This window comes from Odontomachus brunneus, unplaced genomic scaffold, assembly GCF_010583005.1.
Source record: "Odontomachus brunneus isolate Ranch 3 - 2012 unplaced genomic scaffold, Obru_v1 Obru_scaffold_002, whole genome shotgun sequence".
Lineage (NCBI taxonomy): Eukaryota > Metazoa > Arthropoda > Insecta > Hymenoptera > Formicidae > Odontomachus > Odontomachus brunneus.
Window position 1 is genome coordinate 2,034,306 of NW_022639452.1, and position 19,830 is coordinate 2,054,135.

The 19,830-nt window shown below is 38.8% G+C and overlaps 2 protein-coding genes across 8 annotated transcripts; one reads left to right on the plus strand and one right to left on the minus strand.

Moving 5' to 3' along the window:
• Positions 1-20: 20 nt before the first annotated feature.
• Positions 21-5,675, plus strand: LOC116841120. 3 transcript variants are annotated; one of them, XM_032808682.1, is made up of 5 exons: positions 21-183; positions 718-835; positions 1,432-1,833; positions 1,917-2,089; positions 2,152-5,675. In XM_032808682.1, exons 1-5 carry the CDS (start codon positions 132-134, stop codon positions 4,866-4,868), a joined length of 3,462 nt encoding a protein of 1,153 aa, XP_032664573.1. In that variant the 5' UTR covers positions 21-131; the 3' UTR covers positions 4,869-5,675. The 3 variants fall into 3 exon arrangements, with proteins under 3 accessions (XP_032664573.1, XP_032664582.1, XP_032664590.1); XM_032808691.1 differs by lacking the exon at positions 21-183 and adding an exon at positions 204-371; XM_032808699.1 differs by lacking the exon at positions 21-183 and adding an exon at positions 217-450.
• LOC116841145 (sodium-independent sulfate anion transporter-like) lies at positions 5,414-12,272 on the minus strand. 5 transcript variants are annotated; one of them, XM_032808766.1, is made up of 11 exons: positions 11,596-12,272; positions 11,239-11,406; positions 10,587-10,979; positions 10,357-10,511; positions 9,107-9,404; positions 8,229-8,541; positions 7,573-7,734; positions 7,374-7,514; positions 6,760-6,905; positions 6,499-6,690; positions 5,414-5,986 (listed from the first exon to the last, which is right to left on the minus strand). In XM_032808766.1, the coding sequence occupies exons 3-11, from the start codon at positions 10,722-10,724 to the stop codon at positions 5,717-5,719; spliced, it is 1,815 nt and encodes a 604-aa protein (XP_032664657.1). In that variant the 5' UTR covers positions 10,725-10,979; positions 11,239-11,406; positions 11,596-12,272; the 3' UTR covers positions 5,414-5,716. The 5 variants fall into 5 exon arrangements, with proteins under 5 accessions (XP_032664657.1, XP_032664674.1, XP_032664665.1 ...); XM_032808783.1 differs by lacking the exon at positions 11,239-11,406; XM_032808774.1 differs by lacking the exon at positions 11,239-11,406 and having other exon boundaries at positions 11,457-12,272.
• Positions 12,273-19,830: the final 7,558 nt, after the last annotated feature.

Genomic DNA, 19,830 nt, shown 5'->3' on the forward strand with positions numbered 1-19,830 from the left:
TTTGCCCGTGCTACAAGACAGCCAATCGGCACGTTCGGCGAACAGCAGAGAAATTTTTGAAATTTCCTTGCGGGTAGTGTGTTTATGGCGTCTGTTGCGCGTTAGAACGGTAGTAAGGATCGTTTTCGTTCATGGGCACCTATGCATCCCACGCATTAAATATCGCAACTGTCTACGAGCGAGGTGAGATGCTCCTGCGTCAGTATTATTCGACTGATCGCGCGAGAATCTTCAATCATAATAACGGAAACCTTTGACATGCCGGTGTAGTTATACACGTATCAAGCTCGTCGACGTTATTGCATTGTTTACATTTGTAACGAGAGTTAACGTTAGAGGCCGAACACATTAGCGATCGTTTTTTGTAAAAAGTAGGTCAATTATAAAGAGTTAGCAGATAATCTCTTTTTCTTTCTCATCAAATTTCATCATCATTAATCTGTAGAATCGGTAATTAGCTCTATCATCTCTTCTTATCATCTCTTCGTATTCTTTTTTTGCATCTCTCATACTGACAACATCAACAGTATGACGAGTATGATTTGCTTGACTTCATAGTTTCTTGAGGCGTTTTGAAAAAGATATAAGAAATGTTTCTGTAAAACAATTTAGGAGAGTTTTCAAAGATTTAGTTAGTACAACATATAGACAAGCTGCATAAATATTCAATAAAAAGATATTTCAGTCTTATTGTCTAGTGTATGTATTTTGTAATAGGTATAATGGATTTGGCAGCTAATGATTTAGAAAAGACCTCTGCTGTAGAACGAGAGGCAATGGTTAACAAACTACATAACATGCAATGGTTGAAAAGTACACCCAATTCAACAAGCCTGTACGTTACATTCTTTTGTTTAATTTCTTTAATATTTTTTATTACTTCTTACTATATTGTGTACTGTATGTGCTTCTTACTTAATATATGTAAAGTTTTATTACAAAAAAAAAAATATATATATATATAGTACTTATTTTTACTGTATGTATATATAGGATATTTGAAAATTGTATCCACAGAATTGCAAATACTAGAGTTTGTGTATTTCATAGAAAGTGTAGAATTAAAAAATCCAAGTGAATTAAACTTTAAAAATAGAAGAAAATAATAAAGTCTTGTTTCTCATCTATGTTAAATTTTGGATATAGATCTTTATAATAATGAGATTTTAATATGGATTTTGATATAACCTGTATTAATATATATGTGTGTGTACATATATATATATGTATATATATATATGTATATATATATATAATATATATATATATATATATATATATATATATATATAATCTATTGAAATATATATTATAATATTTATTTAAATAAATCTTTGTTAGCTGTAATGAATAGATGTATCAGAGATATATTTTATAATAGTGCTTTCATATTTGAAAGTTATTTTTTATATTGATACTACATGATTGCAGTGTAAAAGTAAAAACTCTTTGTAAGCAAAGAAGAAGTCATGATGAGGATGAAAAAATAAATGATAAAGTTCTTGCAATAGAAGATAGCAAGGCTAATTCAGTAGAAGAGTCTATATCGTGTGAATACCATTTGACAATGGATACATGTGTAAAAGATATATCCAGTGACCCGATGACTAAAAAAAATGAAAATTTATGTGAGAAAGATATGGATACATCTAATATGCTTCTGGATGCTCATGCATTGATTATGCAAAAGGTTGGAAAAGAAGAAATATCAAGTGTGGCTACTCAGGAAAATGTTATAACAACACAGTTGGAAATATGTTGCCATATAGATAAGGAACAAAAACATCAAGAAAGTATGTCACAGAACATAAATATTCTTCAAGATGAGACACAGTAAGCTGAAAGAAAACTTTTAACTAATTTAAAACTATTATGCTAATATTGTTTTATTATAATATTTATGATAAATATATTAGAAATACCAGGTGTTCAAGTGTTCCCAAGTCGCAGAAAAAAGATACAGATATGCTGAATTTAACAGAACGTGCTGACAAAAATAATAATAATGAATCTATGATACCAGATACATCAAAAGAAAATACGCCAAAGTCAGAAAACGATAAAGTATCAACAGAAACAAAGAATAAAGGTAAGTTGATCCCTTACATATATATTGAATAACAAAAATTTCATTCTGTTCCTTTTTTTTAGATACTTGTATAAGGAAGACCAATACATTAAAAACAAACATTAAAAATGCAAGTAATACAACTTTGTCTAAATGTTGCAATGATAAGCCCTCCACTCCTGTTATTAATTCTAAGAGATCACTTTCCAACTTGTCAAAATCACCAATGACTTTTAACAATAAGTATGGAAAAGCAGAAAGAGTTGCCAACAAATATGTATTTACAAAAAAGAATTCTTACACAAAGGATGAATCTATAAGACAGCATAATTGTTTTCCAACAAAAGAAGCAGAAAATAAAACAAAGGATATCGCTGCAAAATCAGACTTATTGAAGTCAGGTTTCGAGAAAGAACCTGATAAAACAGCCGATATAAATCAAAGCGATAAAAAAGCACACGATACATCCTGTACTGTCTTTTCAAATAAGGACAAAACATCGCAGATCCATCAACGAACAGCTATAAAACAATTTATTCCGAAATCCAAAGGACAGGAGTTTTCAAGAAGCAGTACGTCAACCGCGTTTAATCGTACTTTCGATAAAAATAAAGTACCAGAGAAAATGGAAAAAGCAACACCTGTTTCCAAAAGTTCTGATTCGTCTTTGCGTGAATCTGCGAGGAAGAGCAGTGATAAAAATGTTTCAAACGATCAAAAGAACTATTGCGCCAACAGGAGTACCACATTTTTTATAAATAAAAACTCAACATTGTCAAGGCCCGTGAAGTCTAAGAATATGTCGGGGAACGTCGGATATACTCCAGCTAGCGGAAGAAATCCACTGTATGCGCGTAGTAATACAACACCTGATAAGGAGCGCTCTGGTAACACCGAGTATAGAGCTGGTACGAAAGCAAAAAAAGACTACCTACCGATTGATACACTTTCCAACGTAAACACGAAAACTGAACAACTCTATGCAAGCAATTTAGAGACTGATAAGAATCAGCAATGCGAGAAGAACAAAGACGCACAATCGGCAAATACAAAATCGTCAAATGTACACAAAACAGACGCGTCAATTCTTGACAATAAGAATAACATAAATTTCACAGAAGATAAGAAGCCTGCAAATGTTGAAGATCACGCGAAACAGGTACCTGTAACACCCGAACCAAGCTACAAAAATGAAAAGACAATCAACAACGTTAAAACTGATGCAGATCAACAACCAACAGATGCGGATAAGAAAGAGAACAACGAGGAACTTAAGCCATCGAAAGACTCGTTCGGTTTATACTTAGATAAGAGCTACACAGGATCGCAAACTTATCCGACGAGTCCGCCTGTATTCAAGCCGGAGAACACACAACAGACGGATGTGAATCAAACAAAAAACAATCCGTCTATTTGGAATGATTTGTCCGACTCATTGCGAAGGAACATAAGCATGCAGCACTCTGTTCAGAGTATACATTCACAGCAGACTATCATTCAGACAGAAAATCAACGATCGCAGACGTCACTGCGGGAAGTGGATTACGGCAGATTTTATGATCAATGTTTGCCGATGAGCGACACGACACGGCCGTCGCAAATCTCGAACACTTTCGATGCAGTGCCGTATGAGTACAACATGCAAGCGACACCGGGTGACCGCGGCGACGTCACGACCATGTTAGACACGATGAGCGGCAATCGGGATAATTCAAATGTGTCGCACCGATACACATCAAACGTGCAGCAGAGACCTTTCACGCCACTGTCGGACTTATCCGGTCATTCTGTGCCGTCGAGTCAGGTCAGTAGATGGAACCTTTCGTTGCAAGACGGTTTTCACGTAGAGCAACCCGCCGCGACGATGCACGTCTACAGCGCTGCGGCTTTCGATCAGGACGATTTCAACGGCGCGCAAGTGCCGACGGCGAATTGCCTACCAGCGCATCATCTGCTCTACACACCGTACATGCAAACTTGGAACTCACAGCTGCACTATCCGACGCCAGTCTTTCACAATCCCCCGTGCACCAGCTACACTATACTGCCAAACGTGACCAACCAATCGAGCAATTACAACGACGCCAACGTCAGCCCGATAACAATGTGCATGCACGAGCAGCCGCAGCACAGGTATATTCATTACGTACCATCCAACAGTAATGCTACGATGCAGATGCACGCGAACCCGAGCTATATGAAGGATATGTACGGTTGCGACTTGAATAACTGCCTGGAAACGAGGAACCCTGTCGTCGACGAGAATCCTATAAGACCTCCCAATCGATATTACAAAAGATATCAGGACAACTGCCGGACAGCTTACGACGTTCCACAGTACGCGACTACGGCTTCGCAGCCGATTTCACGACCGCAGCAACAGCAACAACTTTTCGTGCCCGCGAGTTTAAATCAGTACAATGTCTATGGTCCACCGGGTCAAAAGTATTACAAGCAGAACACGATGAATTTCACGCAGCCACCGCCGAACAGCCCGAAGGGGCAGAAGATGCAGGACTTAGTGTGTGAGGACAACAGCCTAGAGGACATTCCTCCGATCATATCGCCCAAGGAATTCATGACGAGCAATGTTAATTTCTCAAACAGGACCGATCAGTTCACCCCGCGCATATTCAAGCCGGACTTTAAGATGAGACCGAATACAGGTTATCGCCAGCCGTTTCAGAGATACAGCGGCGGCTTCCGCAAAAATACATATCACGATTTCCCAAAAGAATACACACCCTCGACTGGTATCGGCCGCGGTATTTCTAAGACCAGTCAAAACACGAAAATGTAAGCTAGTACGAAACGTAAGAGACGCACATGTGATTTAAACCGTTAGCTTTCCCGAGCTGTGATACAAAGTTCATTTATATTGATGGAAAAATTATTTTCTTTTTAAATATATGTTTTATCTTTTGCAAATATGTGATGTTATGTATCTGAAACAGTCAAATTGACATTTCATAGCTAATCGAGGAAACTATCGCAACGATTTGCCATTTATCGCGATCTATTATAGTTCGTTTTTTCTCTTTTTTTTCTCTTCTCTCCACGAAGCGTGGCTTACAAGGATACTAATTATAAGTTTTGATACAACAAGCGATTGATTTGAATATTAGAAAAGCTATAACAAATACCAAAAAAGAGAGCATTATTATGTTTATTTGTGTTATATATCTAGCGATATGAGCATACTCGAAGCGACTGTATTTCGAAGCTCGCCGTAAGCCTTTATAACTTGAGAAATTATGCTCATAGCTGTTTAAGTTCTCTATTTAAGTTGATACATTTTTATAATAGCGTAGGGAGAGAGGGAGAGAGAAAGAAATTTAAGTTACATATACTAGAGTATGTGCGACCGTTATATTAAGATGTCATTGCGAAAGATACTGTCCAACGGGTATAGAGCATGTAAGATTTTCTTGTTCGATTTTTTGTAATTTTAAGATAAAATGTTTCACACACAGAAAATTGTATTCTATATAAATTCTATTTTTCTATCTTATTATGGTTCAAACTGTATCGTTAACGAAGATGATACAGTTTATTTTTGTCGATTGAAGATTTTTATAAAAATAAATACAACAAATACTTTTCATTATGTCTGATTGTTATACTATAGATTCTTTTGTCCCAGGTGTATCATAATTTCGTAGTGGTAAGCTCATCCATCGCGTCAGTGACGATCTTACAGTTCGACGTGTTTACTTCGACAAGACTCTTCGAATCTCGAGCCACTCGCTCTGCACCTTTTAAATCGTTCAAAATGGCGATCAGATCGACGTCACTTTTTACCGTTAAGATCGGCTTGCTTGACATCGATTGTACACTTTTTAACACGTCAGCATTTGGACGCAGCATTATTAACTGGCGATTGTTATCGTCAAAATCTTTCATAATCATGCTGATACCCTGAAAGTAACAATTGTACAATAGAGACACAGTTATTCATCAATATTAAGTATATATATACCCGCACATAGCACCAAAGCCAATGTTATCATTACTAAAATGTTGCTAACATCTCAGTAAATTAAATTTCTTTGCATGGGAATACATTGTTGTAGTAATTTTCTCTATCGGAGAACAGCACGTAAACACTATTAAAACGTTAGCTCAATGTAATAAAGTAGTTACATCTTGACAAATATTGAAATGATGTTGATTTAATTAATAGGCAATCTTGAATTAACCAGGAAAACCTTGTATTAACGTTCAGATTTAAGGTTTATTAAAACTGCCAGAAAATATAACATTTTAAGGTCATAATAACGTCCCTACCATCTTTAGCAATATAATTAAAAGCTTCTTGAGTTTAATATTGGTGTTATATTTTTGTGTTACGCGGATATCATTTGTATTTGTATATCATATCAGTCATATTATGTATCAACAGAAGCAAGATTTCTCAATCGTTTTGATACCTGTGCAGCGGTAAAGTCTATCTTGTCGATATGCTCGCAATCCAGCACGACGTTCGTCAAAACTCTGGAATTTTTCAAAGAGCTCTGATATTTCTTCGACAAGACCTCCGTCAGATATATTCTCAAGTAATCTACCGCCGGGAACAAAAGTCCGGCGCTGGGACGCACCAAGACGTAACTCGCAGTCGCAGTCTGTGAAGAGAAAATCTTTAGTTTCGCTGTAATTCATTGAACATAATTTCGAGTCTTCACACTTCTTACGTTTCTGTATTCGATATATATCGCCGGTCGTGCATTGAGATATATCAGTATAGCGAGATCAATCGTTGCACCTATTACGATACCCAGCTCGACACCGGCGAACAGGCAAGCGAGGAATGTAACGAACGCTGGTATTAAATCACGTTCTACGCAGAGAAGAGACGACAAAATTACAGAAAGGACGAAATAGCTGTTATACGAGAGCAATTTCAAAGAAATCCAATTTCTTTTGACGTAGAGATTAGGATGCGAGAATCATTGGGCAGTCAATCTGTTAATTGAGCCAAAGAGACAGATCATTCTTCAATATATAATAAAGAATATCTATCTTTTGGCTAGTATCAATATTAACTTAATTAATATTGATACTAGCCAAATCAATTAATTAATATTGATATTAATTTAATTGAACCGAGAGGCAGATTATACTTTAATATATAACAAAGAATATCTGTCTTTTGACTAGTATCAATATTAACTCAACTAAAAAAAGAAAAAGAATAGCATTTTATCAATCTGTGTTGTACAAATTAACGCGATACTCTCAACGAGCGCTCTTAATTTCATATCATCTTCAATCATGACAATATATTAATTATTTTGGAGTTACTCACTATTGCACTTCCAGAGCGGAATTATCATGCCGACCTCCACCATGAATATCACCGCGCTGATTATGACGGAGCTTAGCGTCGCCTTCGGGATGTAATAAAAATACGGAGTCAATAAAGTTAGCGCGAGTACGACTAGAACACCTGAAATCGCGTTTCATGTATTCGTTGGGAGCGGAGATCTGCGTCACGAGATTCTCACCGGTGTAGACGCCGCCGAAAGGAGTCCGCACGCCGGAAGCATTGTTCACCGCGCTCCTGGAGAAGGAGCCAGTGACGGGCATCGAATGGAAGAACGAACCCACCACGTTACAGAGGCCGAGGGTCAGCATCTCCTGCGTGGCGTCCAAGGGCATGCCTCGCGCTGTGAATCACGAGAATCATTCATAAAGAGAGATCTTTACACTGAGGGAAAAATTACCTTAAAATCAACAAATATTTCTTTGATGGATGCCATTAACATATTTATTTAAATCTAAATTCTCTTTATTTAAACTAAATATTGTTTACTTAAATCAGGTAAAGAATATTTAATTTAAATAAAGAGAATTTAGATTTAAATAAATACGTTAATGGCACCCATCAAAGAAATATTTGTTGATTTTAATATAATTCTTCATTAACATATTTAACATAACATATTAACATATATAACTTAAGTCTAAATTCTCTTTATTTAAACTAAATATTGTTTACTTAAATTAGGTAAAGAATATTTGATTTAAATAAAGAAAATTTAGATTTAAGTAAATATGTTAATGGCACCCATCAAAGAAATATTTGTTGATTTTAAGGTAATTTTTCCCTCAGTACCGAATTTACGAGCGCAAAGACAGTACACATCGAAAAATATCGTACAGAAGGCTTTCGCGATGGCGACGTTCCCGATAATCGAGATCAGTGGCACCACCAAGATGCCGGTCCTCAAGTTCGTGGCCATATCGATGAAGTTCTCGGTTTGATTGCCGACCGTCCGCCAAAACGGAGGTGGCTCGACCCTCGGGAGACCAGCGTCGATGTGACCCGTGAGAATGAACGGCGCACCGCCGCGCGTCTCGAAGATGTAGGACGCGACCGTGCAGAGGATGACCACGAGCGCGTTCCTGGCTGTACCGATCGTCCAGAGGAACCTCTTTAGCTTGACACCGGCGACTCTTTTGTCCTTCAAATGCTGGGAAAAACGAGGCGGTGTAAACATGCCGTGCAATCGTATCTCTGCGTCCAATAAAAACGAGAAAAAGAAAAAAACGATCGAATGTACATTTATAATCTTATATATATAAGAATATCTTATATAAGAAAATATAATCTTATTCTTAGAAAATATCCTCTTATATATGGTCTCTCACAAGGGAGGATTCTTTTAAAACCAAAAGAAAGATGTTCTAAGCATAATATTCTTCAGATTAGAGAAGAAATTTAATCTCTTATCTACAATATATAAATTTTATTTTTGACAGAAATTTTTCTTCTAGAAAGAGAGCATTTTCTGAATGAAGTATACTTATTCCTCTTGATTTAAAGAGGAAAAAGATTAGAATAATATCTAGTAGATTCTTGATCAATATAGTTCACACTTCGATAGAAAGAAAATTCTTTCAGTAAAGATTTTATAATTAGAGTTCCCTTCTTCTGTGTTAGAATATTTTCCTTTTTGTTTCAAAGGAATCCTCTTGGAGTTATACATAAGAGGATATCCGCTAAGGATAAAATTAAATTTTTTTGAATGTATATACCTTCAAAAACAACAGAGTCGGAATGCAACAACAAGACAAGATCAAGTCCGGTATCTTAGTGTCGGTGATGTTGTTGACCAGCTCGCGCCATATGTCGACGAAGCTCTCGCCGTGAATATTGAGGCCTAGCAGGCCCTTGATCTGGCTGCAGGCGATGATGAGACTCGCGGCTGACGTGAACCCGGACACCACCGGTATCGACACGAACTCCACCAGGAATCCCAGGTGCAGGATGCCGAGCAAAATAGTCACGCATCCCGACAAGAAGCACAGCAAGGCCGCATACTCGGGAATCCCTCTGGAAATCGTTTTCGAAGTATAAGCGCGTTTATTAAACGCCAATTCAATTATAGACTTGTTAAATGTCACTTATTATCACGCGCATTATGTCATGCATTCCTCGTGTTAGACTGGTTTTTCCCCGTCGCGTAACGCTCGCGAAAAGCGTTACTTAACAATTTTATTATACCGATCGTGTGACCGCGTGCACCGTCGGCGCATTCTCTCATAGCTACCGGATGGAACCTCCAGCGAGAAAAGAACATTGTTACGTCAATCACGTCCGTAATGGTGTCTTCAATGTGAGCCGGACTCGCGTATTGTAACAGCTGATTAAACATAACTCTCGAGCAATGACACGCTACGATTCACACAATCATCTACGTTTGGCGGTCTGTGTGCCGAGAAGGAAATTTCAAACATACAATCAGGGAGCGCTTTTGAAAATTTTAAAGTGTTAAAAGAGCCGTCGAGATTCACTTGAGAATAAGGCACGCCGATTGTCATGAGTGCGACTGTCGTAGAAAACGAGTTCAGATAATTCAGACTGTCGGTTTTATCATTTTCGCGAGAAGATTTTGTATCTTGTTTCAAGTTTAAGCAAAGATATTCATCTGCGTTCGATTGGCTGTGTGCTAGAAGAAATTTTAAGTATGCAATTAAAGAATACTTATCAAAATACTAGAATACATAGAAAGATAGAAGAGTCTCCGTTTAACTCCTTGTCCACAACCTTGCTTTAATTCTTAAGCCGTAAGAAATTGATACATCACAGTTGATTATTTTTAAAATAATCAACTGTGGTTGGTCAATTTATTAAAGGCTTAAAGATTAAAGCAAGGTTGTGGACAAGGAGAATGAAGAAGAAACATTGATCATTACGAATGTAATCAATTTCAATCGTCGCAAGGAATCATAGACAGCTCAGGGCGTCGTTTTATCGTTCTCACGGGTAGTCTGAACGTTCGTACCTCGCATACGTCCAAGTCAGCAGTGATATGAGCGCGGTCGGGCCGATGTTCACCTCCCGACACGTCCCGAAGACGATGTAGACGAAGCTCCCGGCGAACGCGCTGTAAAGTCCATATTGCGGGTCCAAGCCTGCCAATCCAGCGTAGGCGATTGCCTGTGGATAAAAAGAAATCGTGTCTTCAGCGAACAATTGCGCGTGCTTGTGTCTGTCGCTTAAGTTTGAAAATACTTGAGGTATCAAGGTCAGTCCCACGGTGAGGCCCGCAACGAGGTCACCCAATGCGTCTGCCGCCTTGTACCGCGACAACCACCTCAAAGCGGGAACCCTCTTCTTGATGGTTCTCTTAATGAAATTAACTTCGGTCATTGTTATCAATCGCTGATCCTTCCAAGGTCCTCCCAATCTTGCAGGAAGCAATGTCGATCAGTGAGAGCGGTCAAAGCTCGCGTTCTCTCAAGTCTCTCATGAGTCGGGCGAGTTTTGTATCCCGCGTTGTGTCTCAGACTCTGTTCAGCGAAATTAACCAGTCAATTGATCGAGACTCTAAGTCAAGTTCTTACATCACGACATCGTCGGGATACCGTCGCGTGTCCCCCTTTCGCAGAAGCGGCGCTTGGAAATCTGTAATTTGGACACCAAAAAAGAGTCTCTCGTTTTACATTCGAACAAGCATCCAGCGTGCAAATATTAATTCAAACGTTCGCGCGTCCGCAATTAACCGACGACAATTAAGAGAGTCGCGTAGTCGCGGTGTATGCCTCCAGCTAATTGATCGCTCTAACACCGTCGCTATCTCTCGTTTCCCGCGTCGAAGTCCCTCGACTCACACTTCACCTTGACTTCGCGCGTTCCTTCACAGTCCCGTACCGATAATACTTACTATGAGGAAATTCAAGTATCCGGCGGAGGTAACGGATAGAGTTCACCATAATTATGAGACGACACGCGGGACATTCTTCACACTGTGTGGTCTCCACGAAATACCAAGTTTTTCTCTGTCTATCTGTCTCTCTCTCTCTCTCTCTTTTTTCTTTGGCTTCGATCTATGCTTTAATTAGAAAAAAAGGAAAAAGAATTTAATGCCACACTATTTCCCACCGTTCAAAGGACGAAGCGCGCTTCTCCGGACGTGCAGCGAAGAGGTTCGGTAACGGACTCGAGGAAACAAGGAAAACTCGATCGTGATCCACAATATGCATTATGATCCCTCTACCTGTTCACCGCACCGATCACTTACACAACTGTGCACGCCTCGTTGCCTCGTAGCAATCCACGCGTTCACGTGTCAACGCATGCGTTACTCGTAGCTCATGTGACATCGTCGTCGACGTTCGGCAATTTGCCCGTCAACGAGCGGGCGCCTTATCGTTGCACCGGGAAGTAACGAGGCCACTGCGAGAGTAGCGGCTGCTTTTTGAATTCGCCTCACTGTCCTCACCGAAATGGCCGGCAGATTTCAGATGGCAAAACTCCGTTACGGAGTCCTCTGACCCGCAAGTGAAAAACAGACGTTGTTTGCGATCAGATACATGCGTAACGAGCTTCTCGTGCGTCAAGAACGCATTATTCGTTATTCATCGTAGTAAAGATGGTTTAACGCACTTGTTGCCTTTCCCCCGAAAATCCACCGATGACCTTTGCGATTCTTTCGGCGATCAGCTGCCGCGCATCTTACTTTTCCATTGAAATTTCCCCCATTTTCTCTTTCCATAGCGATACGTCCGGGTCAGCCAAAGTGATTGCGCGCATCAGCTGCAAATCTCGTGATGAGCTCGACGGCGTTTCGCGAGTTACGTGCGTTCTTTTTTTGATTGTTTTCTTTTTTCTTAAGTAAGTGACTTACGGCGTTGGAACGCGAACAAAGCGATGATCACACTGCGAAATCGTAGCTGCGATTATGCGGTAATAGGCGACAACGCGAGTGCGCAATAAATATCCGCAACGTCAGTTTTTATCTTCCCGAAGGAGCCTTGAAATAACTGGCGACGTGTACGAACGTGCTAGGACAAATTAAATAATGAATCACTTCCGCGAAACGATTTTTTATCCCTGAAATATCAACGAATACCTCGCTCAAGAGAGCCGCGTTGAGACGCGCGGAACTGGAAATCATACTGATTATGGGGGGACGAAGTGTGATAATTCTCTTTTTTTTTCTATGGTATGTACTGCCGATTTTAGTTCAAACTCGCCATTTAAATTCGTGGCGTGTTAGGGACGCGTTAGGCATGTAACGCACGTAACACGTGGAGGACGGTATGTATACTTGAACTGACGCGGCATATCAAAATTTTTTGTCCGGATAGATGCAAATCAGCTTGATTCGAGGTTAACCTATAGTTTTCACGTTAGGTATTAATAGCAAGTGGTTTTTTTCCTTGTATTTACGCCGAATAACCGTGATGTTTCCACACAGAGAGAATGATTTATTGAATCAAATAAATAAAATGTTTCTTTGGAATAGCCTAAACAAATTATTTGGTTGACACAACAAAAATATTTCTTTGAAACTAAGCCGCAAATAAATATTTTTGTTGCTTCAAACAAAATTTTGTTCGATCTATCGAAAAATTCGTTTGGATTATTCTAAAGAAGTGTTTATTTGATTCAACCAAATCGTTCTCTCTGTACAGTCTCCGCTAAACTATTAAGTCGGGAATCGAATCGAGGGAATGGAATCCAGTCTTTTGCTGAACTATTAAGCCGGGATTCAATAATTGAGACGTCTCCTATCTCGGCCAATCCTTTAAGCCGGGATTCGAACCAAAGTGGTTTGAGTCTCTGCTAAACTATGGAAGTAATGCTATGGTCGAAAACGTATTATGGTACGTAATCGTATTATAAATAAAAATTTCAATAGTATAAATGAGGGTAGATAATGCTCTTTGAGTGGCATCGATATCTTATGTGATTGCCGAGAAATAAGCAAAAAATGTAAGCTGCATGTATAAGTTTGATCGCAACTTTGTAACGTACGTATACTTCAACGTACGCTTTATTTAACCTTTAGATTGCCGGAAAAACCACTTTTGTGGCTCTGCATAAATCTCAAAATTCTACGCCATATGTATGTTACTTATACAGAAAGTTTTTAAGAAAAAGAAACCACATTTTTAATGAAAAATGCCGGTAACCTAAAGGTTAAGAAACTGGTCTTAATCGTATTAACATATATTTATAATTCCAGTAGAATAAACTGTATGGATATTAATGATTTTTAAACGAAACGTACGTCGTACGGAACGAGAGTCGTACATTGGTAATCCATCAACAATTGTTGTCGATTAGTCTTTCAATTCATGTTATCAATTCAATCAATTCTATTGCTGGATTTCTATTGCAGCAGCATCGAATATGTCAAGAAAAAATTACTTATTACAGACATTAGAGCCTGTATTAATAGTCGTCATTTGAAACTCGTTCCGCGTGAAATACTCAGATATCAATTTAGAGCTAAATTTGAGTTTTTCACTTGAATCACACATATATGCGACATTGCATTTGCAGTAGCGATTCAGCTGGAAGATTTACGCTGCAAACGCTTTGAAACGCATTTAAAGAAAGGCCATGATTGGTCTATAATGCTTCAAAATTTGCAATGTATATCACGTTCTCTATATTCCAATCTGAATATCTCACCTGAGGCAAGTTTCCAGTGACGACTATTAATACTAGTTTGAGAATTTAAATTAAAAATGAAAAAAAGACGATCGGTATTTCATTATGATAACATAAAAAGCACGTTAAAATAATTAACATTACGTCATGTAAATTTATCCAACTTACACGAAGGAATGCAGAAGCGTGCACGCGTAGCGTTCGGATAGCGTTATCTACTTGCTGTTAGAGACGAACGCTTCGCGATTCACTATGATTTACCGCGTCGTTTTGACGGGAGAATTTAACGGGTAAAGCGGAAACGTCCATGGGAACGTCCTCGCCTGTTTCCACCAATTACAGTACCACGGTCGATTTGCTAACTTCGACGTCTAGCGAATTCAGAAGTTATAGTTCGTTGCGCACGAATAAGGGGCGTTCTGCGAGCATGTCGAGCGAGTAATGAGCCGATTCACCGTATTTCACAAGCGTGACGTTACATTAAGTCGAATAATATTCGCATACACCTGATAACGTAGTTTTTCATTAACGTATCTGAACGATATTGATTGCTAAACAGAAAATAATTAATTGCCGCGACGTAATGTATTCTCTTCGCGAGAAGAGTAGTGGAAAGGCGCGAAATCTTTTACTTCTCGTAGGTAAATGAAGAAGCAGAAATCTTGGCGGGAAGGAGAAGAGGTGGCGATAGCTTCCTGTTGGTGTGGCGTAAGCGAGCGAGTAACGTAGATCGCCAACTGCCCGATCGAGCACACCAAATCACGCCAGGACTCTTCGCGTTAAATATTTAATTATTGCTTGCATCCTTTCGAGACTCGAATTTCAACAAAATCACTTTCTTCTTTTCAGCTCGTTATTTTCGAAGATAACGAGGCGTGATAAGAAAAAAATAAGATAAAAAGATATCATAGTAAAAATTATCTCAAGATCACATTTCATTTTACAATGTTTTTTGTAAATCTGCACTGTACTGACATTGTAGTTCCAATTATCATAGAAATAATAAATTTGGCGATCTACCGAATATACGATAGAAAAAAAATATTCAGATAATTGCAGTAATTTTGTAGTAGAAAATCGAGAAAACATGCGTAATATATTTAAACAAATTTACATAGCAATTTCCGTCATAATTTCTGTATTGTCCGAGATCACAAAACAATTTGGTTGTAATTTGTTTTACCGCAATATTTTCTACAAGAAGGCGGACGCATAGTTCGACCGTCGCTAATAACTACCGTATCCGGCGATTGTTAACGGCGGAAGTAACGTTTTACTTCATGTAATTGATCGGCATTCCCTTCCAGCAGAGATTACGTAAAATCGAGCGAAGCGACGCGTTAAATCGAGAATTGCATAGTGCGAAAAAGGCGGTAGAGAGAAAAAAAAAGATTCAAAAAGACTAAGGAACATTCTCAGGATGAGTCATTTTTCCATTAAACAGCGCTCATTATCGCTTCTTTTTCTCGCGATGCTAATTGAACCGACTCTCTTCCGCTTTGGGATGCTGCATGCAAAAACGAGCAGACTAGCATCTTATGCGATTTCCCACTCAATTGTACCTTGAATCAATTGGCGGCACATCGGCAATACGATTAACGTCGAGAAGCAGGGGAAGTTATATTTGACTCGAATTTGAATTGTGCGAATACCTTACTCGAGTTCCTTACTTCTCTTCTTCGTTCGTCTTCTTCATTCTTCTTCTTCTTCGATAAATCTATATCTATACGTCCTCCGTAATCTATATTTGCATGCATATTCATGCATTCGGGCGATTCATAAATAGTAGTAGAACGACTTTACGAGGTGTAAGCTCGGCACTCTTAAGCAACGCGTATCAACGCCGTAAGTCATAAGCGTAAGCGTTTAAAGGCGTTTAAGCGGATCGATTATCGCATCGCATTGCCTTCGGATATTGCATTATTCACGACTGCTCCGATAGCATCTCGCGCGAATTTACGACATTACTCTAGCGCCTTCTCCTGCATGAACGTGTCTCTGTTGTCGGACGACGACGATGACGACGATTGCGTTCACTTCGCACGACACGTTCCAATTCTGGATTATCGGCATTAGTTGTGACGCGACATCGTTCCACAGTTAATTATTCGGCTAACAACACATGATTGTATCATTAAACACACACACATACGTTAATAACCGATCTCTTCGTCGTCTCACACGCGTAAGGCCACCAGGAAGAAAAAGAAGAAGAGGAGGACTGCATCCACCGGTTGCGCGTCATTGCGCCGGAATTTCGGCAGTAAATATTCGTAACGGAACACCAACTCTTTAAGAGTGGCCGCTTGCGTCGCTTATGAAAAAAAGGACAAGAGAGAGAGAAAGAGTTTTATCAGGATACCGACCATCAACCCGGATCTCTGCGTCTCCTTCGACTTCCCGCTTCTCCTCAGAGACCCGCTCTGAATTCACCCAGGGAGTTCACCCTCTTGGGCATCGACCGCTCGTCCATCATCGTGTACCTTCATGATTTACCATCTCTTCTTCTCATCCCGGCGAGCCAGGAAACTCGCCGGGAAGTCTCAATTCGAGATGCACGTCCAACCTTTTATTTTCAAGATCGCCTCGTAACATGTGCAAGCATATTAGCAGGGTGTTTTGAATAATTCCTCTCGCAACGTTGATTTAGTAAGTTACATAGTTATTGACAAAACCTCAGTCGCGATGTAAACTGATGAAAACGCGCGTTTATCGTAAGTGCTCGATGATTATAGATTTACATAAAACAAAGATCGAGACGATAGAGATATCTGTCGCTGTCGCTGTTATTGGCTGAAGTATTAGCAATGAAGCAATACGTGCACTGAGAGAAATTATCCGATAAGAAATTAACAAACAGATATTTTCCATCAAAATAACAATGAATTTTGTATCCGATCAGGAAACATCGACCAAATCTTTATTAACGTCTCTCAGAACCATCATTTATTAGGTTAAGCATGACGGTACGGAGTGATCTGTCGATGCTTCACACCCATCGATTTTGGAAGTCGGAAGCTACCATAAGACGCAGCAGTCGAGCGACGTGAGATCAAGTTCACGATCGAAGATCGGACCCGAAGGTCATTAGGAAGAGGCCGCGGGGAATTCCTTCACGGTGAGTGACTCCTCTGGGCCAAGGACTTTGGCCTACGCTCTTTCGGCTTTCACGAACGTTACGCGAACGCCTCACGTGTCGCGTTCTGCGATCGTTACGTTTGCAAATTACGACGCCGCCTACGATTCATCGTGGAATCAACAGGAAGAAAAAGCCAATAAGAGTCAAGAGCAAGTTGCGCAACCTATTCTGTACGAGCAGCGCTGAGTGTTGATCGATTAAAGTTTCGACTGAAATCATTTGACTTTGACTGAAGTAATCAGCGAATCAATAATCAAATTTAATCAATCGTCACACGGAGAAAAATAATTTGCTGGCCCAGCAAATTTTCTGCTAGTCTAGCAAGATCTTTTCGTTATTATATGGACAGCAAAAAGATTTGCTAAGAGTATTAATAATTATTTGTTGGATATAATTTGTTGAATCTACTAATTATTTTGCTGTAAGAACCATGATGGATTTATATAAGCAGTTGTAGTTTTGTTCCGATAGCAAATAAATTTACTAAGGATACGTTATTTTATATCGATAGCAAATTAACGTGATTCTTAGAACAAATACACTCAACAAATTTTTTTTATCCTGGCAACAAAACAATCATAATCATAATCATAATCAATAATCATAATCATTTGAATTCTGATTCAAATAATTTGTAAAATTAGTTACGTCAATTAAATTTTTTTGCTGTCACTATGAATATGCAATAGTAACGACGATTTTGCTAAAAGAGCAAAATTATTTTTCTCCGTGCACATACAAAGTTACAAATAATCTCATCGATTTAATGAAATTAATTATTCATTAGATATGATCAATCATATCAAAGTTTGCTTGATGATTTATTTCATCAGCCAATAGTGTAGTCGGGGGGAAGGGGCATGAAGGGGCTGCAGTCCCCTCCCGAAATTAATTTTCTGAGTTATGCTAAATGTGAGAAAAATTTTTTCGAATGACCTTTTCTTTTGCTCGTCAAAAATAAAAAGCACAGCCCCCCAAAACTTTTTTCTGGCTACGCCACTGTCATCAGCCGATTAAATTATTTATGATTTTACATATGACGATTAATTAATTTTGATGCTCGATTAATACTCAATATTGTGAAAGTAAATGGAGAGACAGAAAATGGAGTAATGAGATAAATTTAAGAAAAATTGTCCACATTTTGCGGGACAATTTTTGTAGGAGACTCTGTTCAGTGCTCCGTTCTCTATTTCAATTTATCTGTACAAGTTATTTTTCTCCGTGCACATTTATCTGAGTAGGTTACGCATTGTTTTTGCATACTGAGTGGACTGAAATCTTGCGTCAGGTCTGACTGGCTTCTTTCTCTCGACTGTGCATTAAAGAATCACGATCATTCAGTTGATTTTTCATTTTGAACTCGCGGAATTTCCCCGCGACGCTTTCTAAAGCCAACATCCGATAATATTCGATATCGAATATTCGACTCGACCTTCGAGCTGTAAATTAAGATTCCGTTAAAGTAACGAGCGGGAAGAATAAGATTCTGTTATTTGCAAGGGGAATAGGCGCCGTAGGCGCCTAATCCACGTGTAGGAAGAAGCGTCCTTTTCGGGAGGCACCGGCAGGATTCCGAGCCGTCCTGTACACCGCGTGCCGACGTCAGAAGTGTCCGAGCTCAACGGTTAACTGTGTCTCGATCGTAAAGTCGCCTACATAACCGAAACCAGATTCGAGGACTATATGAGTTTCCTTATTGCCGCCGGGCCGGCGCGCTGCGTCCACGGAAATCTCGCGGTTGCGTCCACGACGCGTAAACGCGCGCGCACAAATTGCGCATCGCTAGCGAAATATACGCGGAGAGACTCTAAAAGTGATATATTTCGCCGAGAAGACACGCTCAACCACACAGAATATACCGGTCATATTATAAAAAGAGGAAAATAATTTATGTGATAAGAGGATAACTTACAACTAGTACTCATGGCAAAAATGCTATCAGACGCACGAATCAGAGGAAATGCAAGTGGACGACGATAAATTAATAACTTACTCTCTCCTCAACCGTCGCCATTTGAAGAATCTCATCGTTACTCTTTTAAAACAGTGTTGGATATTAATCGATGAAGATATTCATCGATTAAAATAATCGGCAAATCGACAATCAAGATTAATTGCCATGCATAAAATCACAAGTAATTTAATCGATCGATGATATTAATCAAACTTCAATATAATTGATTATATACTAATTCGTTTCATCAATCGATGAAATTACTTGTAATCTTGTGTATGATGCGAGGTTAGTTAATTTCGATTATTGATTTGTCGATTACTTTAATCAACGATTATAATTTAACGATTTGACGATTATACACGTTAATCAAGAAAAATTTTCATCGACTGATGCCTAATACGCTGTTTTAAAACTATACGATTCTTCGAGTCCTTCAGTCTTATGGATCTGCATCTCGTCCTGTAAATATGAAAAATAAATACAATGAGAAAAAAATGTCTAAAAATTAACAAATATTTCTTAGGTGGGTACCATTAACATATTTATTTAAATCAAAATTCTTTTCATTTAAACCCAGTATTGTTTACTCAATTTAAATGAAGAGAAATATTGATTAATTTTTAAATATTTTTGTCCTCTCAGCGTAGAATAGATGAAGATATTAATAGAAGAGCACAATGTTGAACTTAAATTATACTCGTCTGATCGTTCGCATACTCGCATTTTCTATATTCCGACAAGCAATACCGTGAAGT